Raw genomic sequence first — 27,500 nt, forward strand, 5'->3', positions numbered from 1 at the left:
GCAACAGTCTTTTTAAGTGTTACACTGTACCTTCAGCTCAAACGGACACATTTCAGAGATCCATGGAATTTATGATTTCTTATAACATGCAGCAAGATTCAACAATAACTTTTACACCTTTAAAGCACCATTCCCAAAACGAAAACAAATTGGCTAGGAGAGGTAATAAAGGTCGTTGTTTTGTTTCTTTTTGGCTAGGTGGAGATAAGTCGTGTACGGCGCAAGCTTATCTAGCCAAGCCAAATTTTCGCCTTGTCACAAATAATTGACATTCAAGTATACATTGATTAACTAATAAAATCGCACCTCCTCGTCCTCATAGCCTAATAGATCCCATTCGTAAGCAATCTCTGCCTGCCGCCTCTTCCAGAACTCAAGAAACATGGTGGCTGAGAAACAAATGCATATATATTCATCAGTAATTTAAAAAATTCAAAGACGAAATGATCCTAACCATCAAAGTCCTGCAATCAATCCATCAGTAAGTTTTTCCACTCTTGGACGGGACGGTCAATCACAGGCTGCCCAAAAAGTCAGTCAAATTTTTGACAGTTCGGTGTTGCCCCTATGTATTTACCTCAGAGTAGAGAGAGGCCGTCATTATGAGAGCAAACTTTCTCGCCCAACCATCCAATATAATAAACTCACCAGCGCTAACATTTGGACCTAAAGTCCAACGCGCTAGCCATGTATAATTTATGCGGCTGTCAACAAGAGAGCCACGGGGTCTACTACAGTTTGTTCAATATGCAATCATTCTTAAAGAATAACAAAGGTCTCACCCCAAATTGACATAAAAATGGCAAAAACCACAGTAAACTCATTGTCAAAAACGTAAGCCACCTGAAGAGAATCAAAGAAAACCTTAGCACGCGATGATGATAAACCCAGATAAACAACTTCTTAAAAACAAGTAAGAAAGATGAGTTACTTGTTTCCCAGCATCATCATGTAACAGTCATTATGAATTGTCTTCAATTGGCCAGCAGAAAGTGATTGAGGCGCTTAAATTCGCATCTAAAGTTGTCAATTCGCCGAACTACTTTGGTTGCTTGCGAAGTAAAATTTAAGGTTCTCGTGATGTGTGTTTGAAGTGAGACAGAATTCCTTTTCTATTATATTTTTCTTCTTCTTTTTTTTTTTTTTTTTTTCATTTCTGGAAACTATTTTGTGATTTTAAGTCGCCAAAGGTTTAGTTAAGACTCTTAGAAGTGAGGAAAAGAAGACGAATTCAACTTCAAGTACCTTTGAGTAAATGCACGTGTCTGACAGGTTCCAGAATGGACAGCCTTTGTCACAGCGAGGACACATGGGAAAGTTGTTAGCTTTTTCACAGATGTCTTTTCTAAAAGCAAAAGATAGTCGTACAAGCAATTGGCGTTTCTTGTCTGAAAGCCACGTTGACAAGAAAATAAAAAAGCTCATTTTTTGACTCATGTTCATCAGGATAAAACCAATGATTGCAACACTGTTAACGCTTCCCACTGGCGGTATAGAAAATACTGAATGTGCATTGGTGAAAGTACTTTCACCAATACTACTTTCATGCATAACTGTAAATGTACCACCAGGTATATTTTTGCTTCGTTCTATTTTGTGCCGGGTTCTACATGTACAAAATACTTCAAGATTTTCGATCCTACCAGCCCATTTCTTGGCTGATATGAATTTCATGCAGGCCTTGACATACTGTATGATATAATTCACATATAGACCTTGCAAACTCATCACTTACACAGGGATATACGACTCCAGCCTGACAAGCCCATAAATCACGCAAATGAGGCCCATGATGGCTGCTGGGAGCAACATCCATGTGTAAAAACCTGCCAAACAGCCAGAAGAGATCATGTGCAGCCCTGATTAAGCTGCTGAAACTTTACAATAACAGAAACCCTTTAACTCCAATGAGTGACCAAGACAAAATTTCTCCTTACAATATCTATGCAGTATTAAGAAGAGAAGTGACGAATATGGGAATAAAGAAATGATCAATGAGGGGATTATTAGTTGATTGAATACCAAATTCTCTGGACTAACATGATAAGAATTGTGTGACAGACAGTAAGGAGAATTACTTAAATGAAATCTTGAGGGTGAAATGGTTAACTCAATTCGAATGCACATCAAATCAATTTTGAAGTCATTTACTCACCCAACCATGCAAAGTAGATTCCAATTTTTTCTCCAAAGTAATCTCTGTGACAAATTAATGAATGACATATAGTAGCTATTTCTCTTCTACAAAGAGAAGTAGCTACAACAATGAATCAACACTTATTTTAATTGAAGTTAAAAAGATAAATAAACCTTGAATTGAACAGTACTGTGCCAGGGACTTTACCTGATGTGATCCAACGGCTGCATTTTGTACCAGCGATTTGCTTTGACCCGGGTGTCAAACAACAACTGAAACAGCAACAACCCAAAAACAAAATTTAATATTGGTTACCAACAGTACACTAAAAATAATGGTGAAACTAGGGTAGAAAATGTAAAACAAAAGAGAGGATTTTGAGCAAAACTTTCAAAGTTGGAATGAGCCAATTTTGATGCAGTGAATATTTGGACACACATCAGAAAAAGTGAATGGGTTAACAATTATTATTATTTGGAGGAGAGAAAAGGATGTATGATGCACGATCCTCGCAGTAGAGAGCGCTATTTATGGAATAGTGAAAATCAGACCTGAAAAAATCAGGCCTGATTTTTTTCAGGTCTGATTTTCGCTATTGCATAAATAGCGCTCTCTACTGCGAGGATCGTGCCTCATATGTATCTCTAACCGCAGTTCAAAATATATGAACTTCATATATTCATCATATAAAGGAATTTCTCTTTTAAAATATTAAAATATCTTTGAGCAGAAATGTGATGAGAGGAAAAAAATACTTTCTGGTGGAGGGTGGGGGTGGATTTCTTTATAAAACTGATGAGGTGTCAGTTTGAGAGAGGGAAATAAGACTTAATGTATAGATTTTGTCTGGGAACTTATCTTGTCCCAAGTTGTATGAACACTGTAAACTTAACAGTCAGGGAACTACATACACCAAATTTATAAACCTTGCAAAGTCTGTTTATCTAAAAATAATAAAAAAAAAAATTACCTGTCTAGCATTTTCAGGTCTTGGAGGATCGTTTGATTGATCTATTTCATAGGTGCCCTACATCAACCATTGTAAAATACAAGACAGATGATAATTATTGCAAGTTGTCCCATGATTGTAGTAAACTTTTGCAAACACTCTACGTGTCAAATTCCATGATAAGATACTCATAAATTATAGTGTCCTCATAATTATGCCAAATTACCTCTCTCCAGTCATAAAAAATGTATTTAATTCTAACTCAGAATAATTATTAGGTGCAAAATCAACAGTTTAATGTACATTAAACATGTTTCAAAATGCTACAACACATACACACTGTCAGTGAACATGTGGAAGCAGTGTCCAAGTTCGATTACATTTGATGGTCATGAGCAAAAGTTGTACCCAGAAAATAAGCCTTGAAGTGTAATGCTTTGTTGCCACCACAACAAGACCATCTACATGTACATTCTTTATTTCATTTTATGGTACATGTAGATACAACAAGCTTCATGTTCCATGGACCACAGCATCCATTGTCCCTCTAAGTTTACTAAATACAATGGACGATATTGACAACACGTCTTTTGAAGTTAATCTTCCTTATATCTTATTCTATAATTTCACTCGTAAACTAACTCATGAGAATGGCTTACACTGCACCATTGGATAAGTAAAACAAGAAAATATATTACTAACTCTTCCCACAAATGGCTGAACCTTCTTTTAGCCATCAGCCATAATTGTTGATTCAAAGAAAATATCATATTTTGACTTCAAATCATTTTGATAAAACTGATCCAGTTCATTTTTGTTGCTTATATTCCTCTGGCCAGTGCCTTGCATGGGATCATTTAACCAGAAGAAGGGCACTTACAGTAAATGAATCATGACTTATATAGCTTTGTTTGGCTTTTTTATGTCCCTTTAATTCCTGACAGGAGGCAAAGTTTTTAATTTTTAATTTTAGGTCTTGAATGATATAACTGTATGAGCCTTCTTGGGCCTAAAACTTTATAATGGTGTACAAACATAAAAGAGCCCTTTTTCTCTCAGCATTTCATGTACTTAGTTCATTCTATTTTCAGAAAGTTTCACATCTGGTAATTAATCTGCTCTTCCACAGGCATCATTCAGGGACTGCTCAATTTTAGACCCTTCAGAAAACATCTTGAATCGCAATGCTCCATCAAAATCTTGCTACACGTAAAAGTGCAAATTAATTTTCTTGAACACTTTCTTAGCTTCATGTGCAGTAAGGATTTGCTAAACTGAAGACAAAAAAAAAGGGGACGAAAACTCAAAAAAGGTAAATCATTCTTACCTTGTGCAAGGGATAAGCTGCAGAGTAAGATCCATTGCCAACTAAGCGTCCAATGCCTAATATTATCAATAACAAAAAGATACAAACTAGATGAAAAGACTATATGCACGCTGGTTGACATTATCATCTATGTCAGTACACGTATCAGTGTCTGATCAAAATATAAACAGCAGTCTTACATAATATGATGCTAGATCAGTTAAAAGAGATATCAACAGTGCAATGCATGAGACAATACTTTAAAAAAGGGTTTTTTCGTGGCTAGAAAAAAATGGCATATTTATACCTTTAAAATACCGATTTAAGAAAGCATAATGCTTATCATTCAATGACTGATGAAAATAAATTTCTCTACCTACTGGAACGTAAAGGGGACCTTAATTCTCAAAACTAGTTCTTAAGATGAAGTATTCAAAGGCAGTTTAGTACCAATCTGATTCCTCTTCTCGCCATATTGTGTTCTTGTCAGAATTCTATGAACCTGTATACAGTATGAAATTGAACATCAAATAAAAGATGTGTCTACCATGAAGCCTGCAAATATTTCACGAATAACACTTTGCAAATTGGTGATTTTTTTTTTCAGTCACAGCTAGAAGAATAAAATTTATTGCTACTAAGACTATATTTTGTTTTACTCATGGATGACCTTTCACAATTGGATAGGAAGGGAATTCTATTTTCCAAAAGTCATCCTACTCAGGCTAGATTCTATATCCAAAAAATTTAATTAGTCATTGTTCAGTGACTTAATGACCTGCTTAGGCTTAGGAGGTACAACATGACATATTACTAAATGACGGTAATCAAACTTGTAAAGTTGAAATCATGAAAAAATCAAATTGAAAGTAAACATCCTGTTTTACAGCAATCACTTACAATTCTGCTTCGTTGAGCACCTGTGAAGAAGTCATCGCGGTTTTCTGGAATAAGAAACCTAATAAAAAGAAATTATTATCATTTTCATTAATTTATAAAAAATGATTATCATTATCAAAAAATATCAAAGAAAAGATAATCATTAAAACACCAGTTACTAAGTTCCAAACATATACCTCTAGTTAAACGACATGTAAAAGAAATTTAATATGCTTTTGTTTGTAGCAAATGTTGTTTGTACATTAATTTTAAGCTATACAATTTCTGGTATGATAAGCAAATATTTCCAACAATTTCAAATTTCAAAGTCAGTAATTTAAACTTGCAATTAATCCAATTTCTATTTATTTCTACCTAAAGTACTTAACATATAGAGTAAACAAATCCTTTTACAGTTACACATGACTACTTACAGTATAATTTAACCATTCAATTGACATGCTCTTTAATTACAATGGCACAAGTATTATTCTAATGTTCATAATTATACTGTACCCTCTCAATGACTGAAATCCTGGTGGTTAACAAAGAAAAGTTAACATACTTGTCAAGTTTGTCTCTTCTAGAGGCACAAGTGAAGTAGTTTGGCTGTTCTGGAAGATCTTCAGCTCTGAGTTCAAATGGATTACGGATTCCAATAGTATCAAAACATCTCTCAGTCCAATCTCTTGTGTCCAAGTCATTCTCCTGCCAACAGAAAAGATTGTTCACTTCAAGCACTTATCAAGTACATATGACTTTTACTTCTGACAGAACTACTTTCATTTATTCAAGTAACTTCATTGAATAAATGCCTGCTGAACTTTTGCGAGTAATAAACTATTGAAGAAATTAATAAGTGACATGGAAGACCAATTTTAATTGACATGTACTGGTAAATGCTCTAGACCCTGAAAAATGAACATTTTAATATTGTAATTCAAATCTTTCCCCAATTCGAGGATTTTCACAACAGTTTTTATCCTTATATAAATACAATATAATTGTTTCAGAATATCCAGGGTTTGGGAAAGACTGTTTTTCAAATCCTTTGAGAACTGCATGGTGCTTCTAGTAGGTTTCCCTTGCTCCTTTATTTAAAACAAACAATCAAAATATTTGTCCTTGAGAGCAGTTGTTAAAGTTACAACATAGTACATGTAAGTTAATTTGCTGCAGCTTTTAATGTTACCTAAAGGGAAAGTCATCTTGTAAAGGCTTTATCATCTTGCTGAAAGGCCTCTTACAATTAAAGGCTTGGCCTTGTAAAGCCAATGTTTATGTAAAGTTCATGTCTGAATGGATGCTGCATTAAAGGGTCTTTACTTCTGGTTCTTTGACTGCAATTATACTGGCTGAGACCCACATAAAATACACAAGTTAATTTAATTTACTCCATTTTCACTGCATTAATTTTTGCAGTGGGGAAGGACTAGAATTAGGAACATATGAACCATTTGTGCTAGTCCACCCTCCCACCCATCCCACCCCAGGGGAGGACATCCATCACACAGTAATCTCGTGCATGGGAAATTAACGTCTCCTACCCCAACCCTGCAGGAGACGAGACCTCCACTTATTCGTCCCTATCCGAGAAGACTAGAATATCTAACCATTTCTTGATGTTATAGAAAGGTAGCAAATTCTTCTCAATTATTTTAAGACCCTGAGTGTTGGTCTGACCGGGGCTCGAACCCTCGACCTCCCGCACAACAGTCCAGAGCTCTATCCATTGAGCTAACCGGGAGGAAGTTACTTGAATGTCTGAATTAAAAGCCACAGTATATTGTTAAATATGGCTTTTAATGAAGCTAACTTTGGAGTCTACTGTTATTTAGAGTCTACTGTTATTTATGTAGAAAAAATCTGAGGTAAACACTAGCTGACATGTAGTGTACACTACAAAAAGCTACACCAAAACAAAAACAAACAAAATCTGAATTCGAACATCTCATGGTTGTTTGAAACGAGGTTTGCGCAAGTGCGACTGAGCCCCAATAGTGGAGTATTTGACAAAAAAAACCTCTGGTGTGGTTGAGGATTTGAATTTTCGAAAATGTTAAATTCTCAGGGGGGTCATGGGCACTGCAGGATTTGACTCGTATGTAATTAACATAGCGATGAAAACTGACTTAATTGTAACTGAAGATAAGCTTAATAAATTGCACTCCTGCATGATATTCCACAGTCCAATTCATCAGCAAAAAGCAACCAAGAAGATAGAGCCATCCCAACTGTTTATGAACACACAAGGTATTACCATGATAATTAAAAACTATGTTACAAAATGACAATGCTTACCTCACTTTATTCACTAATCACTTGTTTGTCACCCTGATCAATCTGTTCTCTGGGAGGTTCCTCAACAACATTTTTTCCAGGAATGTTGTCTTGGTCACCAGATACACCTGGTTGTGCATCAAAAGGTACACAAACATCTAAGTGCTGCCGGAGCTCATTCATTGGGAAAAAATTGTAGCATTGCTGACAAAACTCGTCAGGAACGCACATTTTTGCTGGGATGACAACATCGTAAATATCCAGGTTTGACCGTATCGGACGAATATATATCCGTCCTTGGCCAACAAACTGTTTCAAATATTCCATAGTGTACCCATTTGGGCCAGGAACTATTGCTTTTAGACGGCGAGAACTTGGTTCAGCGTGCAAGAATTCATAACCACCAGCTTCGTAACACTTTGGAAAAGTTGCCTGAACCATCTCATGGAGTTCTCCTGCACTAGAGTTTTCTGGAAGAAAACCTTTTTTTTTCTCCAAGGCCTGTGTTAGCAATTCCCTCTTGTCTTCAGTACTCGGCACTTCATCTTGTGCAGTGTATGCCAAACAAAAGAATTTTGCCGTTAGTTCTTTAGTTTTTTTCTTCCTCCCTTTTGCGGCCTTTGTGACGGTGAAATGTTTTGCTTGACTTGATGTTCCACGTGCAGTTGTGTTGCTTACAACTGGTGATGGCGCGTTGTGAACCTTTTGGTACGGAGAAAACGCTTGTTTCAACTCAGCTTGAGCTCGATCAGAAGTAGTAGTAGTTTCTCGAGGCTCTTGTGATGATTGTGGTGCTAGACTTATCAAATTGGTAGCAGCTTGGGAGAGCAAACGTGCAACATCCGCGATCCCTCTCATGTCGGCCATATTGCAACGAAAAGGACATGAAAGGAGGTCTGGGATATATTTATAATCCCGCAAGTTATGTTGGGATATAATTTAAAACAGGCCCCATGAAAAAAAGGCTGAATAATTTTCAAAATGGGCTGAATAATATTGTGGCAAGTATGGTTAATTCGTAAAAGTAAGTGGTTAATGAAAAAAAGGCTGAATAATTTTAAAAATATAATTTTGGCGGTAATGGCACTCCATAGAGGGGGGGAGAGGGGGCGACTGCCCGTTAGTTATTTGTACCCTTGTGCCTAATCCTAAGATTAGTCAGGCAACCCTATGGAGCTAGTATAGAAGCGGAGGCTGGGAACGAAGAAAAAAAAAACATGGGATGAGAGAAAAAACCACGTGGAGAGAGAGTTGGTGAACTTAGAGGAGTCGGAATAAAATTGTTCAGTTTATTCAATTGAAAGTGAGTCCTGGGTGTATTGTCAGCAGAAGCGTTTCCGACAGTACTCGGTAAACTCCTCAGGCTACCCCCTTGGGTGCCTGTATAGGATACCACACACTAACCATTTATAAGGGTAACGATTAATCTCAACCATAGCGATTCAAACTCTTTGGTAATTAGACAAAAATGTTCTCGAATATTAAATGGAATCCCTTCTTTGACATAGAGACCCACTCCGCCAGCATTAGTTAAGGTTGGCTTTGAAATAAAGTCATATCCGTTGATAGCTATGTTGTTGGTTGGATCACAACTACCTTTTATCTTTGTCTCAGAGAGATCTATAACATCAAAAGCATGCTGAGGTTCTGATAGCAGCAAAGTCATACTCTCATGGTTAGCAGAAAGACTTCTAATGTTGAAGTGAATAGTAGAAAAAGTTTGTTTGCTCCGATTAAGATTCTCATTATTAAGAAAGTCTTCTAAGGTATAATATTGGAAGTTAGTCTGCTGCATAAAATTATTTTCATGATGGATGAGACTGGATATCTTGTCAAGTTTAGATAATAGTTCAAATCGTGGTAAGTTATCTATATGTGTAAAAGTCATCATATGTAATAAAGAAATGTAACATAAATAAGTAACTTAACCAGTTGGGTTAGCCGCTGGGAATGAATGAACTCCACCATCTTGCTTCAGGATATCCAGGTCAGACTTCTTCTGTAGAGCAACAACAGGACTTTCTGAATCTTTCCGAAGATAAGTACGACCATAAAAAGTCCACATGAACTTGTACTTTAGACCCTTCCTAACTTTCAGACTTTCCTTAAAGAGATCCTTTTTGGCTTGGGTAAGGTTTTCCGAGAGGTAAATTTTGTTATCCCAATATATTGCAAGACCCAAGTCTCTTGTCGATTTATCTCGCGAGTGTTTTGTTCCTTTATAAAAGTGATCTCTCGTCTCCCTTCGTACAAACTTTACTATAATATTAGGGGCTCGAGCTAGTGTTCGAGGAAGCTCGAAGTCCTTTGCAACCGGACGCAATAGAGCAACGCGCGAACTTTAGCTTAGTTGCACGTGCGGCCTCATAACATTAGCCCGCGACCTTCAATTTGGTTGCACGCGCGTATCGCAAGCGCTCACGAAAGCGCCGCGACAGCCCGCAAGCTGTATAAAGGTTACGTTGTTTTACATCCTTCTCTTACTGCAGCACTGTAAGATCCTTTTGGTAATCGATGACTCACTGATTTATCATTTCTCGTTAACTCTAATCCAATTAAAGAACCAACCTTTATCTCAATGTCATCCGTATTTTTATCTTTTACCTCGGGTATACCAGCGGGAATATTGTTCCAAATTGTTCAAACAGGTTTCACAAGATTGCAATCTGTTAGTCAGAGTAGCATTTTCAGCTACTAGACTCGCATTTCTTGCTTCGAGTAGATCAAGCTTTATTTGGAGAGCTGTTTAACTATCATTCATTTGCTTAACAAAATCATCCAACTTCGCTTCAATTGGTTGAAGATTGTTGACGAGGAGCGAATCAAATTCCTTAATTATTGGCATTACGTTTTCAAAACATAAATGAATCGTAAAAAACACTACAATAGGGACCCGAAAAGCAGTCAGCATGTACATAATTCCTGAAACACTAGAAGAAATGTACATTTAGGTTAAGGATATCGAAAATTCACAGAGAGCAAAAAATGGCCACCCGCCATCTTCGCTGACCATTGACCATGCTCGGGTAGCTAATCAGAACACAGGATTCGCTTCATCTTGCCCACGGGCGCCTGCGAGCGATGTAATAAACATTATTACCATCACCGCAGTAAACTGATTGGTCTTATTTGCATCAGTAATTCCGATATCTTTTTAAATTTTTGGAGCAGATTTGAAAACGAGGCAAACATAAAGAGTGGTGTATCTTTTGTCAAATGTTTTAAAAAAGAAACAAACGTAACAAGCTGTTAATTAAAAATAAAAAGGATGTAGCGGCCGACACAAGCGAAGCAAAATTTCGACGACAACTAGGAGTTTCGCAAATGAAGACACACTATGAAGCGAGGATATATTTTACGGACAAGCCTTGAATCGTTTTATTTAACGCAGTCGTGGTATCCAAGTACTTATCATAAAATAACAGTCCCGCTTGAAAGAATTGAACCAAAACGAACTTCAATATAAGGTAGGTATTCGGAAGCGAAACGGGAATTCCAAACAGACACTCTAACACAGAAAATTGTAGTCTTGCGGCAAACGACAACAACCAAACGATAAACTAAAAAACTTCAACTACTCTTCTCTAAAAGTCGCACACGTCAACATTAAAAAGGGTCCGCTTGATTTGCTTACGAGATTACTTCGTCATCTCAAAGCACGCGCACGCGAGTCGCGCGCGCACAAGTTTGTTAACGTCTTCTTAACAGTAGGCGAAAGGCGTGGCAGCCGTTACAAAGGACCATAGGTCGCATAAAACCAAGTTAAGTTCGTGAAACATTTTTCGACATTACTCATGCCCCTTCAGTTTTTCCCACTTCATTTCCAAATGCTCGCGTTACAGCTTACATTTAACTCTAAAAACTAGTTATCGAATGCCGATGTAAGGCTATACAGAGTCGCGAACTATTTGAATAAAATATAACAGAAGCACAAGAGGACAAAAGTGGTATTTTGAATTATATCCTTTCCGTTGAGTCCTAACAATTTTTAGGTACACTAGCATCTTGTAGTGCAAATGTATATCATCTACGAATATCATCGTGGTCAATATTCCTTCACCTCCCCACCCCCCTTTCCATCGCAGCGCATGGATTTTGGTGAAAACGGCTACATTCCGCACCACAAATCCCGAAGGAAAACAAAAAGCTGTACTCCCAATTGTAATGACTCTATAGCTATTGCTTCGCCCCATTTTATCCCTCACCGTTATTCTCACCTGAACTGACGTCATTTACTCGTACAGAAACAACTTCGCTCTGAGTTGTAGCGGCGATTCAGACCGTTCACGTATAACTTCTCCTACAACATAAGTTAAAGTACTTTCGCTAACTGGCTTTGAGAATGTGAAGTCCTCTTGGACTATTATCATTAAAGGTAGTTGAATAAACAGTGAATTGACTTCAATCCTTTTTTCAACTGTCGTGTAGCGTAGTGTCACGCATGAAACAGAGAGAGACATTGTTTCACGTCAATATCATGAGCAACATTAGTTACTAATAACCTCGGTGTCTTCGATAAGACGCTGAAAGTAGTTTTTTTATATCTCGAACGAACATCCATTTTGGGGCAGTGAGATGTTTAGGTATTATCTGACGTTACTAATGTGTTCTTATGACTAGGGGTGTGTGTAGTGTTTTTGATCCTGGTGGCGGAAAACTTGACCAATCTTGTCAACTTGCACGTGGCTGATGTTGGCAAAACCGGTAAATTGCGTATCTGGCTGGTGATTTGTTTTGCTGTTCTGTTGCCCTGCTCGTGGCTGGGAACGCCCATGGACTTCTGGGGGATAGCTGTCGGTGCCAGTGTGGCAACAGCAGTGGCTTGTTTGATGATCTGTGTGTGCATCGCATTAGATATGCCGTCAGATTTGAATACCGTTGAACAACCTACCGTGAGTTTCGAGAGTTTCTTTTCAGGTATGAATTCATAGGTGGACCTAAGATCATGATTGAATATGCTACTTATGTAGAATTATATGATAAGCTACGTTACACAAACATATTGATTGGTTTTTACTTATGTTCCGTTGAAGGAAAGACGCATGGGTGACGTCCCATTAACAACCTTTTTGCTTTTTTATCATGTACAACTAGATTCGAGGTTATCGTGAGTTTGTACTGTAAGAGATCACAGAGGACGTCAAAATGTGGCAAGAAAAGACAGCTAGAGCTAAATAACGTATGCGCATGCGCTGTTTTGCCGCGGAAAACGGATTTTGAGTCGTTTCCCGATGATGGTTGATTTCCTATTCTGTTGCTTCGAGGAGTCGTTTTCCTTGCCGCTTTTCTCTTACATAACTACCTCCAAAAACTTTGTACACCCCCTAAAAATTTTTGGAATTTAATTTTCTCCTAAAAAACTGTGGAAATAGGAAAATGCCTCGGTTTTAAATATCAGCCCCTATTATTTCCGCTAATTTCGCTTGATTTTGGACCTCGCATGCGTTGTTAACCCCATACCCTCTGACGTAGCATTTCATTACTCAGCCCTGTTGCACGAAGATCAGTGACACGCTGGACTGCGCCTCGTTTGCCATTTTGTTATTTGTTACCTCGTTATGACGTCATCCGTTCTCTCTTACTGAACAAACGCACGGCAACATGGAATCTGCTTGTTGAATAATTGCTAATAGTTTCGGTGAAGCCGAGTCGACTAACCAGGTTAACTATTGTGAAAAAAATCCCTCACCAATTAGCTGGTTTAATAAATTCACAATAGCCCCTTCCTCTAATTGAAAATAAAAGGGCCACGATTTGATTATCAACCCCTGTTATTCACTTTCTTTACAAAAATGTGCCGCGAAACGTTAACGTTTAAATAATAGGTAACAGCTAACAACTGCGTGGCTCATATTTCGCAAGAAAAATGAGAATGGTAGCTTTAATTTTGAGTGAACCTTTATGCCCATTCCTCAATGCTGTGTTCTTTTGATTATTTTTTTCTTTCCTTTAGCTTTTGGAACTATATTATTTTCTTTTGGTAGTGCTTCGACCTTTCCAACGATTCAGACAGACATGAAAAAATGCTCCAAGTTCCCAATTTCTGTGTTCTGGGCCTATGTTGGTGTTGTAAGCATGTATCTGCCAGTGTCAATCCTCGGTTTTATGGCTTACGGCAAGGACATCAAATCGAACATTCTCGAAAGTGTGGAACACGAAGGACATAACACCGCTACTGTTTTGTTAGACATTGTGCTTGTTCTGATCACACTTCACCTGCTGTTCAGCTTTGTAATTGTGATAAACCCAGTATCACAGTCTTTTGAAGAGTTTTTTTAACATACCTCAAGGTTGGTATGAAAACACCCAGTTTTAATCTCATTGATTCAGTAGGAAGCAAGGGTTGCGATTACCTCTAACTATTTCGTAAAATAACTTAGAATTTAATATTGTACAAGGAATATGATCGAGAAAACTTTGGGGTCCACAGCTGTGCCTATCTAAGTGCAAAATAAGTGTTTTTTTTTTTTTCTTGCTTCCTACACGTAAAACTGTTTGGCGTCTCCGTTCATTGAACCCCCACCTATAGAGCCATTTCAGTTTAGACACCTACGCTAACTTATGTCATTTTTCGGTCTTCTTTTCCTACAGGATTTAGTGTCAAACGGTGCCTTCTTCGCACCGCCATCATGTGTTTTATTCTTGGCATAGGCGAGCTCATCCCAAACTTTGGTCCCATTCTCTCTCTCATTGGAGGATCCACAATAACTGCATTGACCTTTGTATTTCCCTGTTTGTTTTATTTGAGAATTGAACGTAATATTCCTCTTCATATCAAGGTTTTCTTGTATGAACTCATTGCTGTAGGAATATTTGGGGGCGTGGCGTCCACTTACTCCGCAATAAATGACATTCGAAAAGTATTCAGTTAAACCTTCAAAATAAGATTATCATTTTAAGGGCGTTCTGTTCGCTCAAAGTATTTCTGATGACGATAAGTTATTTGACCTCAACTCAGATGATATAAGGTTACTAATCATTTCAGGAGCTTAAACTCTCCTATCGTAAAATATCGGACTTCTCCCACAGCCAAGCGACAGAAGTCGACCCTACATTTTGATCACACTGATCGAATCAGGGCACGAGTTGTGTTTGATCCAGTGATGCCTTGTATTATTACTATGCATGAACTATGTTTGCTAGTTTATTATAAAGAGCTGTAATATGGCTCTTGTGTATGATTCACCCGAATACATAAACAGCTCACCATCCATGAATAAAGATTTTTGAATTCAGTGTAACAGACATGAATGATGGTTGTCTCTTTCTTCAAGAAAGATCTCATCGTGTTGACGTATTTGGCAAGTCTGACACCACAGACAGCCCAAGCTCAATCTGAGAAGTTTTAGTAACGAACTGAATGATAACATATTGTCAAACTGTTGCATGAAACTTTATCTAAAGGAACTGTATTGGCAAATTCACCTTAATTTTGAGCCTGAATAATTAAAAAAGAGCTTAAGTTGCACTGGAAGTTTACCTACGGCAAAGTATCAGGACATGAAAATATATAAAAGAACTTCTCATGTTAGGTTTGGGTGGTCTGTGGGATCTGATTTGTTACATGTGTTGGCATAGCGAGACCTGTGAAAAAGTTTGAAACGCCACCTATCAAGCTGTAGCTTTCTGTGTGCATGCGCACTCCTTTCACTCCTTCGAAATGCACCCTTCACTGATATCTATTACTAAATGAATGGATATTCATTTCAACTTGAAAAGTATTCATCAGCTTAATTTGGTAATATCAACTACGTTGAAATTGTAAATTGGCCACCGGAAAGAGTTAAAAGGCTGACGTTTCGAGCGTTAGCTCTTCGTCAGAGCAAATATAAGTTTGTGGGTTGTGTGTGGGTTTTATGCAGAAAGTGGAGCTACGCTAAGGGTGGGAACCATAGTTAGTAGAGTCCCCTCTACTAACTATGGTGGGAACATGATGACGAGAAAAACACGAATAAAATTAGTAGAACGAAAAGCGTTCGTTGATACCTATGGAGTTAAGAGTGTCAATTTGAAAGATAAACATTTGTTCGAGAGTTTTGCGGCTTTCCGAGCTACCTAAATGTAAGGAAAGACCGCAGAATGCCAGGTGCTGCTTAGAATGATTAGGTTGATTTAAGTGTCTAGCGACTGGTTTTAATGCGTCCTTATCATTCCTTTCTGCGTCGCGAAGGTGTTCTTGGAATCGGTCACCAAGTCGTCTTCCTATTTCGCTCACACTCAACTGTTTTTCTTTCGAGGAGAACTTTTTCAAACAAACCAATGGCGTAGCCATGGGTACCAAAATGGGACCCAGCTATGCCAATCTTTTTGTAGATTTCGGTCGAACACCAATTTTTCAGCCAATACAACGGCCGCAAACCTGAACTCTACGTCTGACTCTGTTCATTCTACTAATTTTTTAGTGTTTTTCTCGTCACCATGTTCCCACCAATAGCGTAGCTCCACTTTCTGCATAAAACCCACACACAATCCACAATTCCTCCATTTGCTCTGACGAAGGGCTAACGCTCAAAACGTCAGCTTTTTAACTCTTTACGGTGGCCAATTTACAAGTTAACTTAGTTGATATTACCAAATTACCTTATTACCCCCACCGACGCAGCACCACAGTTTCATTAGAAACTTACCCTCTTTATTCATCAGCTTAGTCCAGTACTTATTCAAAATTTCTTTGCAAAATACTATGAATTAATCTTACGTGTTTCATTTGAATTTTCTTTGATAGCTTTGAGATCGCTAGTTCTTAAATAGCCCAACAATGGCAATAACGTCATGTTTAGACAGGCAGTGAACATATTGAACAAAAAAGAGATGAGAAAGCATCTAGTTTTGCTGTAAGTAAAGAAGAGAAGTCGAATAAACAATTCTGATTTTTAAAGAAAGATGAATTCCTGAAAAGTTTAGAAGTTTCAGAACATTTTTCATCCGTGGGATGTTAAACGTGTCTCTTCCACCGCGTAATTACTAATAATAATGCATGCAAATCTACATTTTCATGCGGTTTATTTCAACGTATGCAAATAACGGTATTTGAGTGAATGCGGCTTTCTTAATTGATTCAATACTGTGGCTTACAAGAAAACAGAGACTAACCATGGGGTAATTAAGGTAAATAACTGAATCCATATATTTGTGAATTGTAGGTAGCATACTTTAAAATTGTTACAAACAATTGATGAAGAATCTAGAATTACAGGGAAATTATGGCTTAGTTTGTCAGCGACTCATAATAACCGTTAGCACACCATATGTTTTTTACTTTATTTTGTTGTTAGGCTTAAAAACCACAAAAAGGTACCATAATACTCGCTGTGTTTTGAAAATTACACATGAACAACGTTTTTTAAACTGAGATCAAAGAAGGGGGACATTGGGATTTTCAGTTTTGCGGTTTTGGCGATTTTTTAGATCCGTTTTTGTACCACAAAACTTTCGGGGTTTTCTTGGCGTTCGATGCGGTTCGCGGATTTCTGTTTTTCAGCATTTGGTTTTCGTCGAAAGCACTAATGTGTTTTCAGATTTGGTATCCGATGTGATTTTTCGATTTTTCCTATTGGGGTTCTGGTTCGTCTCCTCGATCTGAGCGACATTTACGCGCCTTGACTGAGCTCGAATAGCCGTCAGTTAAGCCTCTATATGCTCGATTTGTTACTACTGTATAGCATCGACAAGGCTTTTGATAGATGGGATGTAAGAGTATATCGGTTAGGAAAATTTTGCATGCAGTTTTCGGTTTTGATCATCCTCGGAGACCCAGGGGCTGTGGGTCGATTTCAAGTTAGGGCATGGGCTCTTCATGCCCTAACTTGAAATCGACCCACAGCCCCTGGGTCTCCGAGGATGGGTTTTGATCGATTTTGTTTTTGTATCTTTCGGTTTTGGACAGGAGCCCATTACTTTTAGCACGTAGTTAATTCACAACACTCCTGGGAAAAGATAGTCTAAAAATAAACTGTTCTGCGAAAATGCCTTGACATAGGTTCAGTAGGGGAATTGAACGCTCCAAGTAATGGGCTTCTGTATTGTATGATTTTTTTTTTTTTTTTCACCGTTTTGGGGTTTCCATTAGACCCCAATACCCCTCTTGAAGAGACAATGGTTGTTTGTGCTGATATCATTTAACACGATTAACAGAAACAAATGTAATTATTATGGTATGGTGGTACATTTTACTTCATCGGTTAACATTTGGCCGATTTTCATAAGGATACATGTTTAACAATCCCTGTCTCAGTCAAATAATTCAACGAAAATCGTATAACAACACTACGATTCGAGATATTAGTGAGATTGCAATAAAGGAAGTTTTTTTCGTTACCTCTCATGGGCTATAGGAACTATCAACAACAATAACAGCAACTTCATTTGTACCCAACATAAAAATTACTGATAAAAATAATGATCAATTGACAAGAATATAAAGGAGTACTAGCTGCCCCAAATAACCATAGGGGCTAGAAAAAAAAGGCAGCTATACTTAGATGATTTATCTAATGTAATTACTTGGGTCAGATATAACACACACAACACACACACACTCATTCATCATACAAAACAAGGTAAAGGAAGCAAGGAATATCAGAGTAAAAGACAAACGGAAGGCCAGAAAAAATTATTAATATTTATCAAGAAGAATTAGCTTAAGGTTTTTCTTAAAACGTTTCAGAAGAAGAAGGTTTATGTCTTCACATTTATCATTCCAGACTTTAGCACCCTGACATCTTTTGTTGAAGATTCCATAATTTGTTCTGGAATTTGGAATAGTATAGGTCATTTTGCTAGATAATCTGGTATTATAATTATGTAACATCCTAACAGAATTGAAATAGGGGCCAAATACAGGAGGTAAGAGTTTCTTGTGAAACTTATACATATTAAATACTGCAAGTTGAAAGGTAATAATGTCAAACAGCTTCACAACATTTAGATCTTTAAATAAAGGACTTGAATGTTCGTTATAACTAGAGAAAGTAATTACTCTTAAGGTTCTCTTCTGCAAACTAAATAAAGGTTGCAAAGCTGTCTGAAAGGTATTACCCCAAACAATTATACACTCAGTAGTTTAAAAAAGGCTCAACTAAAGCATAGTAGAGGCTAAGTAGTGTTATAGTACTTAAAAAATTACGGAGCTTGGACAGAATGCCTATACTTCTCTTGATTTTTTTAAGAAATTTTGGTAATGTGCATCTTCCAACTAACATTATAATCTATGTAAACTCCAAAGTATCTAGTGGAAGTTACCTGTGTTAAAATATGATTGTTTACAATCAAATTTTTACAAATAACATAACCTGTTTGGACAATTTTCTTTGAATTGGACAGAAAATAACAAAATTTGACTTAACAATAATTAATGAAAGCTTATTTTCACATAACCAGGTGTAAACTTTCTCATGTTCAGAATTAATCATGCTTTCAAGCATCTTTATGTCCCTATGCTGAAAGAATAAATTTGCATCATCTGCAAAAAGATGGAAATCCAAAAGCTTTGAACAATTGTGAAAATCATTTACATAATTTAAGAACAAAGTGGTCCAAGCACTAACCCTTGGAGCACACCACAGGACACTGTCTGAGTGTCTGAAGTAAGAGCACCAACAGAAAAAAACTGTGATCTATTACTTAAGTATGAAGTAAACCAGTCCTTAACAACACCTCTGATACCATAGTAGTCAAGTTTTTTAAATAGAATTTGGTAATTAACAGTATCAAAAGCTTTGCTAAAATCTAGGAATATTCCACAAGAATAATCTTTTTCTTCAATGGCTAATTGCACTTGGTCAATAATACTAAGAACTGCATATTCAGTTGAGTAGTGAGCGGAAACCAAACTGCTTACTATAAATAAGTTGTCTCTTGTTAAGAAAGTCAATTATCCATATATACTTATAAGCTTTTCTAACAACTTATTAAAAACAGAGAGTAGAGAAATGGGTCTAGAATTATTTAAGCTTATCTGAGAACCTTTCTTAAAAAATTGGGATTACTGTAGCCATCTTAAAAATTAATTTCTCAGGGACAATTCCAGTAAGAAAAGATGTGTTAAATATGGTCTGTAAGGGAACTGATAATTCACACTTAAGAATCTTAAGAATAACAATGGGGATACTGGTAGGACCCAAAGCTTTACTAGCATTAAGGTGGCTGAACACAGTTTTTATGTGCGCTTTTGCTGATGCAATTCAGCGTACACACAAGGATTGTAAAGAACAAACATGCCATCAATAGAGCGGTCATTTTATTTACTCAACACATATCTGCACCAGCTGTGTTATTTTTCTCTATAGGTGGCACAGTGTATTGAGGGCTTTAATCTTTTACTACAAAGATATGTTAGAAAAGTTAACGGTGCAAAGAACCCAGCAATTCTCAGCATTTTCATTGTTACTGAAAGAACCCAGTTAAATGCAGCCCATTCATAGCAAGTCAAAAAATTGCGACTGAATAGAAAATTGCTTTCTCAGAAATATGCCTATTTCTTGAGAACCACTCATTAGAATTTCACGAAATCTGGCACGAAAATACTTTAGGAAATAAGTAACTAGAGTATTGAAAAAAACTGATTTCAAACAAAGGAAATTCTAGAAAATCGAGTGAACCTTCAACAAGGGATAATTGAAGATCTCTGTTAAATTGCTAGCAAAATGGTGGAACTTGTGAGTATTGTTACAAGCTCGTTGCATGCAAGTTATAAGGAAAATCTAATGACTAGATATTCTACAAGGAAACAAAACCAATTTTAATTGCCTGTTTATATCTATTCATGTCGCCATGGCAATGACACATACGCCAGCTTAACTATCAAAGAAACAAAGTTTGTGTTGTTAACTTGCTTGCTGCCAGTTTTGGTGACCGAGAGATCAAGGGTTTTAGAGAAAATGGTGAAAGAAACAAACATATCAAAAACTGTGTTCAGCCACCTTAGCTTGGCTATTTCTACTTCAATTTCATTTGCAGTCACTGGAGACAAAAACAAACTATCACAAGCAAAAATTTCATTAGGTACATTGGCTATTGATTCTTGATCAACTATTTCACAATTGCCTCTCACTACTTTGTTGACAGGTTGAATGACATGGGATTTAACCTGAACAATTTGTTTAAGTCCAGACCAGAATCGTTTACCATTATTTTCATGAACTGAGAAAATTTATTATAATAATTTCTCTTGGCTAATTTAATTAAGTGATTCAGTTTATTCCTGTAGATTTAAATTTTGCATGATAGTAGGTATATTTTGTCTTAAGGAATTTCTTGAATAAGCCATTTTTTATTCTAATGGAGGTCCTAATTCCACAGGTTATCCATGGCTTTGATTGAGTTTTGAGATCTTGCTCAGATAATTGTAAATAACAACCTCAGATAACTTAGTATAAAAATTATCGAACATACTGCTGAGGTCATAAGCTTCTTTAAGCAAACCACTCCAGTCTATCACTAATCAAAGCTTTCCTATCTAAGTTTTAATAATCTCGCCTGAAAACTTTAGTGCTAGCTGGAAGGGAAGATAATTTACTGACAATAAGAAAATTAGGTAGATGGTCAGTAATATCATAACATAAATTACCACTAATCACAAGATGCTCAAGGGAATTAAAGAATATATTGTCAATAAGAGTTGCAGAGTGATCTGTAAGTCTGGTTGGCTGCAGAATTTGGGTTGAAAATAAAATGTACCCAGAGTACTGAGAAAACTATCTGTAGCAGGATGTAATTCAAACTTGAGGAGATCTAAGTTAAGTCTCCCAACAGAAAACAATATTTGTTTTCCCGATATTTTCACAATATTTTTTTTCACAATATTTGTTTTCTACTATCATATTGACGTGATTTAGGAAAGCATCTACATTGCCATGGGGGTGTCTATAAACAACACCACAAATGATATTACGCCCCATATTGTTTTGAATTTCAATCCATAGGGATTCATAATCATTTTGCTTTTGGGTAGAAAGATCTAAGCGATGAGTATATGCAAGATTATCCTTCACATAAAAGCCTACCCCCCCCTCCCCCAGCATTGGTACAGCTTGGTTGAGACAAAAAGTTATAACCCCTTATATTAATATTTACTAATTCATCTTGATCATTCTTTAACTTTGTCTCAGTTACACCTAATACAGATATAGGGAAATAATATAATTCAGATAGCATATTAACTAGGTTATCAAAATTAGCCTGCAGGCTCCTGATAATTTATTACAATTTAAAAAAGAGAGTGAATGACTAGTTAGAAAATTTATGATATCTTCATTAACATGAAAATCATGTGTGGTGAAATAATTAAAATTCAAGTCAAAGGGCATATGGATGTCATGTCTGAATTACTAAGGTGATCAATGTTGGAAATAGGAGAAGTACTATCTAGTTGAGGTAATGAGGCATAACTACTTGGGCTATTGGGACTGTCAAGATGAGGGACTCTACCAGGGCACCTATCACAAAACATGTGAGTTTCAATAGAACTTATCTTTAAGATGGTGGCCCGGGATGTCAGCAGAAGAGTTGATAGGTATCACTGGAGAGTCAGCATTCCCCCTTAAGAAGATCTTTCCAGCATTAGTCATTGATAAAGATCTTCTTATTGTTATATCGTGACCTTGTTTTGTTACACTTGTGTTACATTATATTAAGTTACGTCATGGTTGTGTGACGTGTACATGGATGCGCCTGCGCAGGAAAGAACAGGAATAAAAGGAATCTTGGAATGTTCATGTTCATTGCTGGTTTGTTTATAATTTCGTCCTTGAATTTCCTAAGATACAACACTTCTCAACAGAGATTTAAATTTAGCCAAAGTCAGCCGTGGTGATAGATTTCAGCCTTTTCCTTGCCCGACACAAACTTTCCCTTATAATTTCTCGCCTCACAAACTTTACTATTATAGCAGGATCCACTGATGCCCTACTGCTTGGAATTCGATGACAAACAGAAATATCATTTCTTTTCCAACGGAATACCCATCTTCTGACTTAGCTGATGCACAATGTCGTTTAAGTATCTTCCTCCTGGGAATCCTCTGGAAGAGGAAGATACCGCGAGTTTCAAGACAGTCTCTTCTAGTATACTGCTCTAGGTCATTAAGGGACTTTTGTAATAACTTTAAATCGTTTGCAGAACTTAACACTTGGGCTTTGAGGCTAGCATGTTCTTCCTTAAGTGCCTTGTTCTCTTCTTTGAAGCGCCTTAAAAGGAAGTCTCTTCTATCTTCTCATATTTCGTAGTCAACAATTTCACCGTCGCCAAAGCTTCCTTTAACTGCTCAGAAAGCGGGCTAAGTTTTTCAAATAAAATCTTTTCCAGCTTTTCCGTTGTAGTATTAGGCATAATTCCTTGCATAACCTGTAACGAGACTCACAAAACTCGACCAAAAACTACACAAAATTGTAAGACATTAAGGAACACGTCCGCCATGCTGCCTGACCGCTGACCGCGAATCAACCACTGAAATTGTTCGCTGGCCTTTGTAAAATGATCTGAAATGCTTTTTCTCTCTGTGAACGTGAAATTGTTAAAAGTGACGTGAAAACAGTTAAAAATAATGACAAAAACGAAAATTATCCGAACTTTCTCCGCTTTTCACAAGTGGTTTTATTGGAACGGCATGTGTTAATCGTAGGTCTCAATACAATGTAACGCCGACACAGACTGCTTCAAGGGGCTTCAATTATTTTGCTTTGAGCTTGATTCAGAGTCGGAAGATCTAGGAATGACTGACTCCAGCAACAGAGTTCATTTTCATTGACATTGTCATATCCTCATGATCTCCCCTCATTGGAGGTTAATTGGCACTCAGTTTTCTACAGTCCCTCCCTCTGATGGCGACAACTGATTCCCGTCCGTTTCCCCTGAAAACCATACGATGCCCCCAACCTCGTTCCCAGGGTCTATCCCCTTAGTTGGGAATAAAAGGCCCTGGGAGCGAGGTTTCGATGCCGCCTAAGTTCTTCTCCGCCACCACCCCCCCCCCCTTCCCTTCCCCTTAATGAACAAGAACTTTCTTGCACCTTCAAAATTACGTAATATTCAACTCTTGAAAATGTTCTAGGCTTAGTTTATCTCCCCTTTTTAACACAAAACTGAAAATACGTTCCATATAGATTTTTTGCCTTGCTTGCTTGCCTCGATCCCAAGCGCTGATCTTGTCCATTTAATTCGCTTTCCAGGCAATTCTTGCGTCATGTCTGCGCTTACAGATAAAACCATGTTGGTGTTCATTTGTTTCTTGGGTAAGTGATGAAATTTTCCTTCTCATTAATAATAATAACCAATGACTTAGCTTCATTTTCCAAAAATATTTAGTCATCAGTCATCCTCACACAGTTTTATTTCTTTCCTTGGAAATACTTATCTCGTATGTAAATTCATCTGAACAGCTTTTCAAACCATGAGAAGCAGTTGTTTGGCATCAAATACTTCGATTGAATTTCTACAACACTGTGAATGCACGCCAGCAGATGGTTCTACCAATTCAATGAATGTTACATGCAGAGGAAAAAAACTTAAATCATTTCCGTGGAAACTACCAGCTACCACGACCATCCTGTGCGTATATTACAAATCATAATTAATATCAAGTAACGAACAAACGAACAAAAGCCTTGCCTTTGCAAAAGATTTGGAAGAGGCATTAAAAAGTGAAACAAACAAACAAAAAAAAACCCAGAAAAAAAAAAAACAACAACAACAAATCCGACAGCCCTCTCGGAATATGTCCCTTCTCTGCGTTGGAATAGAAAATCATTACCGTGATTTAATGAAAAGTATTTCATATGTCCCTATTGCGATTTTCCTGTTGACGCAATGAAACTCAGATAAAGATTTTTTTATCCTAGAATCTTTTGATGTGGTTGTCCGGCGCACTCCCACCTTATGCATGTAATCGCGTCCTATTTAGGTTAAAACAAAATTTCAAAATCTTAAAAACTTATTGGTGATATGATGAAATATTCATTGACTACGTAAGGTCGAGGAGGACCAGAAAAACATTTGTTTGAGGTCATAACGCGTGGAGCAAGCGCAGCAAAGAAAATAGTCAGAACAAGAAAGCTCAGTTATGTCAAAGTTCTAAATTAGAACTCACGTTCTTGGAAAACGCAACAGAGCTGAGTGAGTGCTGGGCCAGACGGAATTTTCCGAACGGGCTCAGGTCGACCCCCCTTCCCCCCTCCCCGACCATCGAGGTCAACCCCCCCTCCCTCCCCGACCATCGACCATCTACCATCTACACATGTCAGCTTTCGTGAGCGGGGCCGTACGGGTCATGCTTAATTTGGATTTACGTACTGTTTTCTCCCACATTAAAATCAATCATTGTTTATTTGTGGGTTTATCTTATTGTTCAAGTCGGTTGCAATTTCCATTGTCTTTCATAGAGACCTGAGCAACAATCTTCTAGAAGTGCTACCATCTGACCTGTTTGCCAACCTCAGCAATCTCCAGGAATTGTATGTTTAGCTTTTGTTAAGATTTCATTCGATTTCTATGAACGTTTTTGTTTTGGTGTTGGAAGAATGAGCAATATAATAAATCTGTGATGGACAAAATATATTATACACATTAATTCCATCGATCTCGGAAGACCTGTTATCGGTTACCAAATTTGACAATTCCAAGAGTAATTTGATCTCTTCATTTTAAGAAATTGTTGACACTCAAATAGAGTTTTCCGGATATGTAGATAGACTGGTCAATTAACGCCGCAAAATAACAGTCAAAAAACGAAAAACATGGAATTTGAAGATGAACAAGAAAATTCTTATTTCTAACCTCTCACCCTATATCATGATCACGTCTAGATCTAGGATACCTGTGGATGGTTTTTCAAATATTTACTTATGATAAGCTAACATTTTTGTTCCTTCCTTTGCTAGGCGACTAAACGAAAACCAGTTGCGATATCTTTCACCCAGCATATTCGCTCACAATCCTCACCTGAGGATCTTGTAAGTGTGCCTTTCTTACTTTGAATGATTTTTGTTGAAAATGAAACATTACATATATTTCAAAATATCATTTTGAGACTGTATGTAATGAAGCGCCGAAGTGGCACTTAGCAAATAACTGAGGCCTTGACCGCGCTCTGTTCTGTTGTAAATCACGCAGGAAGCAGCTAGAGCACGAATCAAAGAAGTGTAAAGAGAAACACGAAACGTGGTCAAGTACGTGTTTCACCCTACACCTCTTTCATGCTCTTGCCGCTTCTTGTGTACATGCTTTGCAACAGAACAGAGCGCAGTCAAGGCTTCTTTATTTGCTCTATGGTAGTCAAATTCCCCTCGCATTGCTTTCTTATTTTCAAAACAAATTTTAATTTTCGAAGCGAACAAAAGTGTCGTTAGCATGTTTTAGACTCTTATAAAACAAACTAAAATACGCCAATGAGAATCCTTGTTAGAATTGTTCAAATAAGTTGATTTGCTGCAATAGTTCACAAACTGAAATAGTTCCGCAGATTGAATTCAACACTTTTGCTTGTAGTTTTTTTTTAATCTTAATACATTATCTGAAAGTGAAATTTTCCGTAGAATCCGGCCGAAGTATTTTTTTCACATGACAAAAGAAAAACAAACTATTCCAGGCTTGTGAATTATCGATGAACGACGGCCGAATTCACAGAAACACAAGGTTTGCTCGGGGTGAGAGCGCAGTGAAACTCGGCCGGCAGCTGTGACTGATGTGGCCTTCCACTCAACGTATCGGAAGGGATCTCAGATGAAGCTCCTAGTTGTTTACGAACGTAATTTTCTGAGGCTTGCTTGACTGCGAGTACCGACGAACATCACCATGAAGAGCTAGTCGCTCAGACACCATCATGTATTTTAAAAATATTTACCAGTTATGTCACTTTTCATCATTTCTGTTTTGTTCTGCTCGGTTATAAGCGAAATAGGCAACGTAGGATCCAGGACAGTGCTCGACAATGAAGGAGTACAGTAGCAAATGGACTACTCAAGTTACGCACATATGGATTTTAATACAGCCTGTTTCGTAGACCAACAAAAGTTGATCCACTCGTCAGTTAAACTCCATACACACTGAGGCATCGTGACGGTTAACTCTAACTCAGCAACGTGATCACATGACATTGTTTAAAAAATTCAAATCTTGAAAACCGTGCGCGCGCCGATAATAGCGTTAAGAATACTTGAGAATATATTTTCGCCGATGTCTACAATTGGATATTATTTCAAAATTATTTTGGATATTATTTCCCCTTTAGGAGGGGAATGTTTGCAAAGAGAGGTTGTCTACCAAGCCACAGTCGCTACCAGGGAAGAAACTGAAACGTACGTTGGCCTCACAGCGACAGATTTTAAGACTGGATGGCGCAACCACCGAATGTCATTCAACTACGAGAGACGGCGAAATGACACAGAGCTGAGCAAGTACCTATGGAAACTCAAGGAGAAGAGGGAAGACTATTCGATTTCGTGGAAAATAATTGCCAGGGCTAGAGCATATTCCAATGCCACAAAACGTTGCAATTTATGCCTCACTGATAAATTTTTTATCTTGTCTTATCCACATGAAGCCTCTTTAAACAAGCGAAGTGAGATAATATCCAATTGTAGACATCGGCGAAAATATATTCTCAAGTATTCTTAACGTAATTATCGGCGCGCGCACGATTTTCAAGATTTGAATTTTTTAAACAATGTCATGTGATCACGTTGCTGAGTTAGAGTTAACCGTCACGATGCCTCAGTGTGTATGGAGTTTAACTGATGAGTGGATCAACTTTTGTTGGTCTACGAAACAGGCTGTATTAAAATCCATATGTGCATAACTTGAGTAGTCCATTTGCTACTATATATATATAACTGCAGACAGTACTGTTTCGGCCTTCTGGGCCTCATCAGTGCAGTGCTGATGCTAGGATGGGGGAGAACCGCGACGGTCACCCCAAACGACCCAACCTTTGTGGTATCGTCTAAGCCATGCCAGAG

General features: G+C 37.4%; 1 protein-coding gene and 3 pseudogenes across 3 annotated transcripts in view; 2 read left to right on the forward strand and 2 right to left on the reverse strand.

The window, feature by feature from the left end:
• The window catches only part of LOC148741295 (anoctamin-4-like), a 223,507-nt pseudogene that overhangs the window by 8,339 nt on the left and 187,668 nt on the right, over positions 1-27,500 (reverse strand). The window contains exons 2-12 of the transcript XR_015990394.1: positions 5,837-5,979; positions 5,293-5,350; positions 4,843-4,894; positions 4,414-4,469; positions 3,108-3,164; positions 2,345-2,409; positions 2,156-2,199; positions 1,736-1,826; positions 1,246-1,345; positions 783-843; positions 307-389 (exon numbers count right to left, since the gene is read on the reverse strand). The product of XR_015990394.1 is annotated as an anoctamin-4-like (transcript). The remainder of the gene's footprint in view (positions 1-306; positions 390-782; positions 844-1,245; positions 1,346-1,735; positions 1,827-2,155; positions 2,200-2,344; positions 2,410-3,107; positions 3,165-4,413; positions 4,470-4,842; positions 4,895-5,292; positions 5,351-5,836; positions 5,980-27,500) is intronic.
• On the forward strand, positions 9,506-14,567 carry LOC148741296 (uncharacterized; annotated as a pseudogene). Its single transcript, XR_015991329.1, has 4 exons — positions 9,506-9,538; positions 12,135-12,468; positions 13,505-13,841; positions 14,143-14,567. The product of XR_015991329.1 is annotated as an uncharacterized LOC148741296 (transcript).
• Positions 15,423-27,355, forward strand: LOC148741297 (leucine-rich repeat and transmembrane domain-containing protein 2-like). Its single transcript, XM_088738987.1, has 6 exons — positions 15,423-16,659; positions 23,718-23,780; positions 23,928-24,096; positions 24,927-24,998; positions 25,425-25,496; positions 26,774-27,355. The coding sequence occupies exons 2-6, from the start codon at positions 23,732-23,734 to the stop codon at positions 26,835-26,837; spliced, it is 426 nt and encodes a 141-aa protein (XP_088595113.1). The 5' UTR covers positions 15,423-16,659; positions 23,718-23,731; the 3' UTR covers positions 26,838-27,355.
• Positions 20,679-23,005, reverse strand: LOC148741298 (uncharacterized; annotated as a pseudogene).

This window comes from Stylophora pistillata, chromosome 1, assembly GCF_964205215.1.
Source record: "Stylophora pistillata chromosome 1, jaStyPist1.2, whole genome shotgun sequence".
NCBI lineage: Eukaryota > Metazoa > Cnidaria > Anthozoa > Scleractinia > Pocilloporidae > Stylophora > Stylophora pistillata.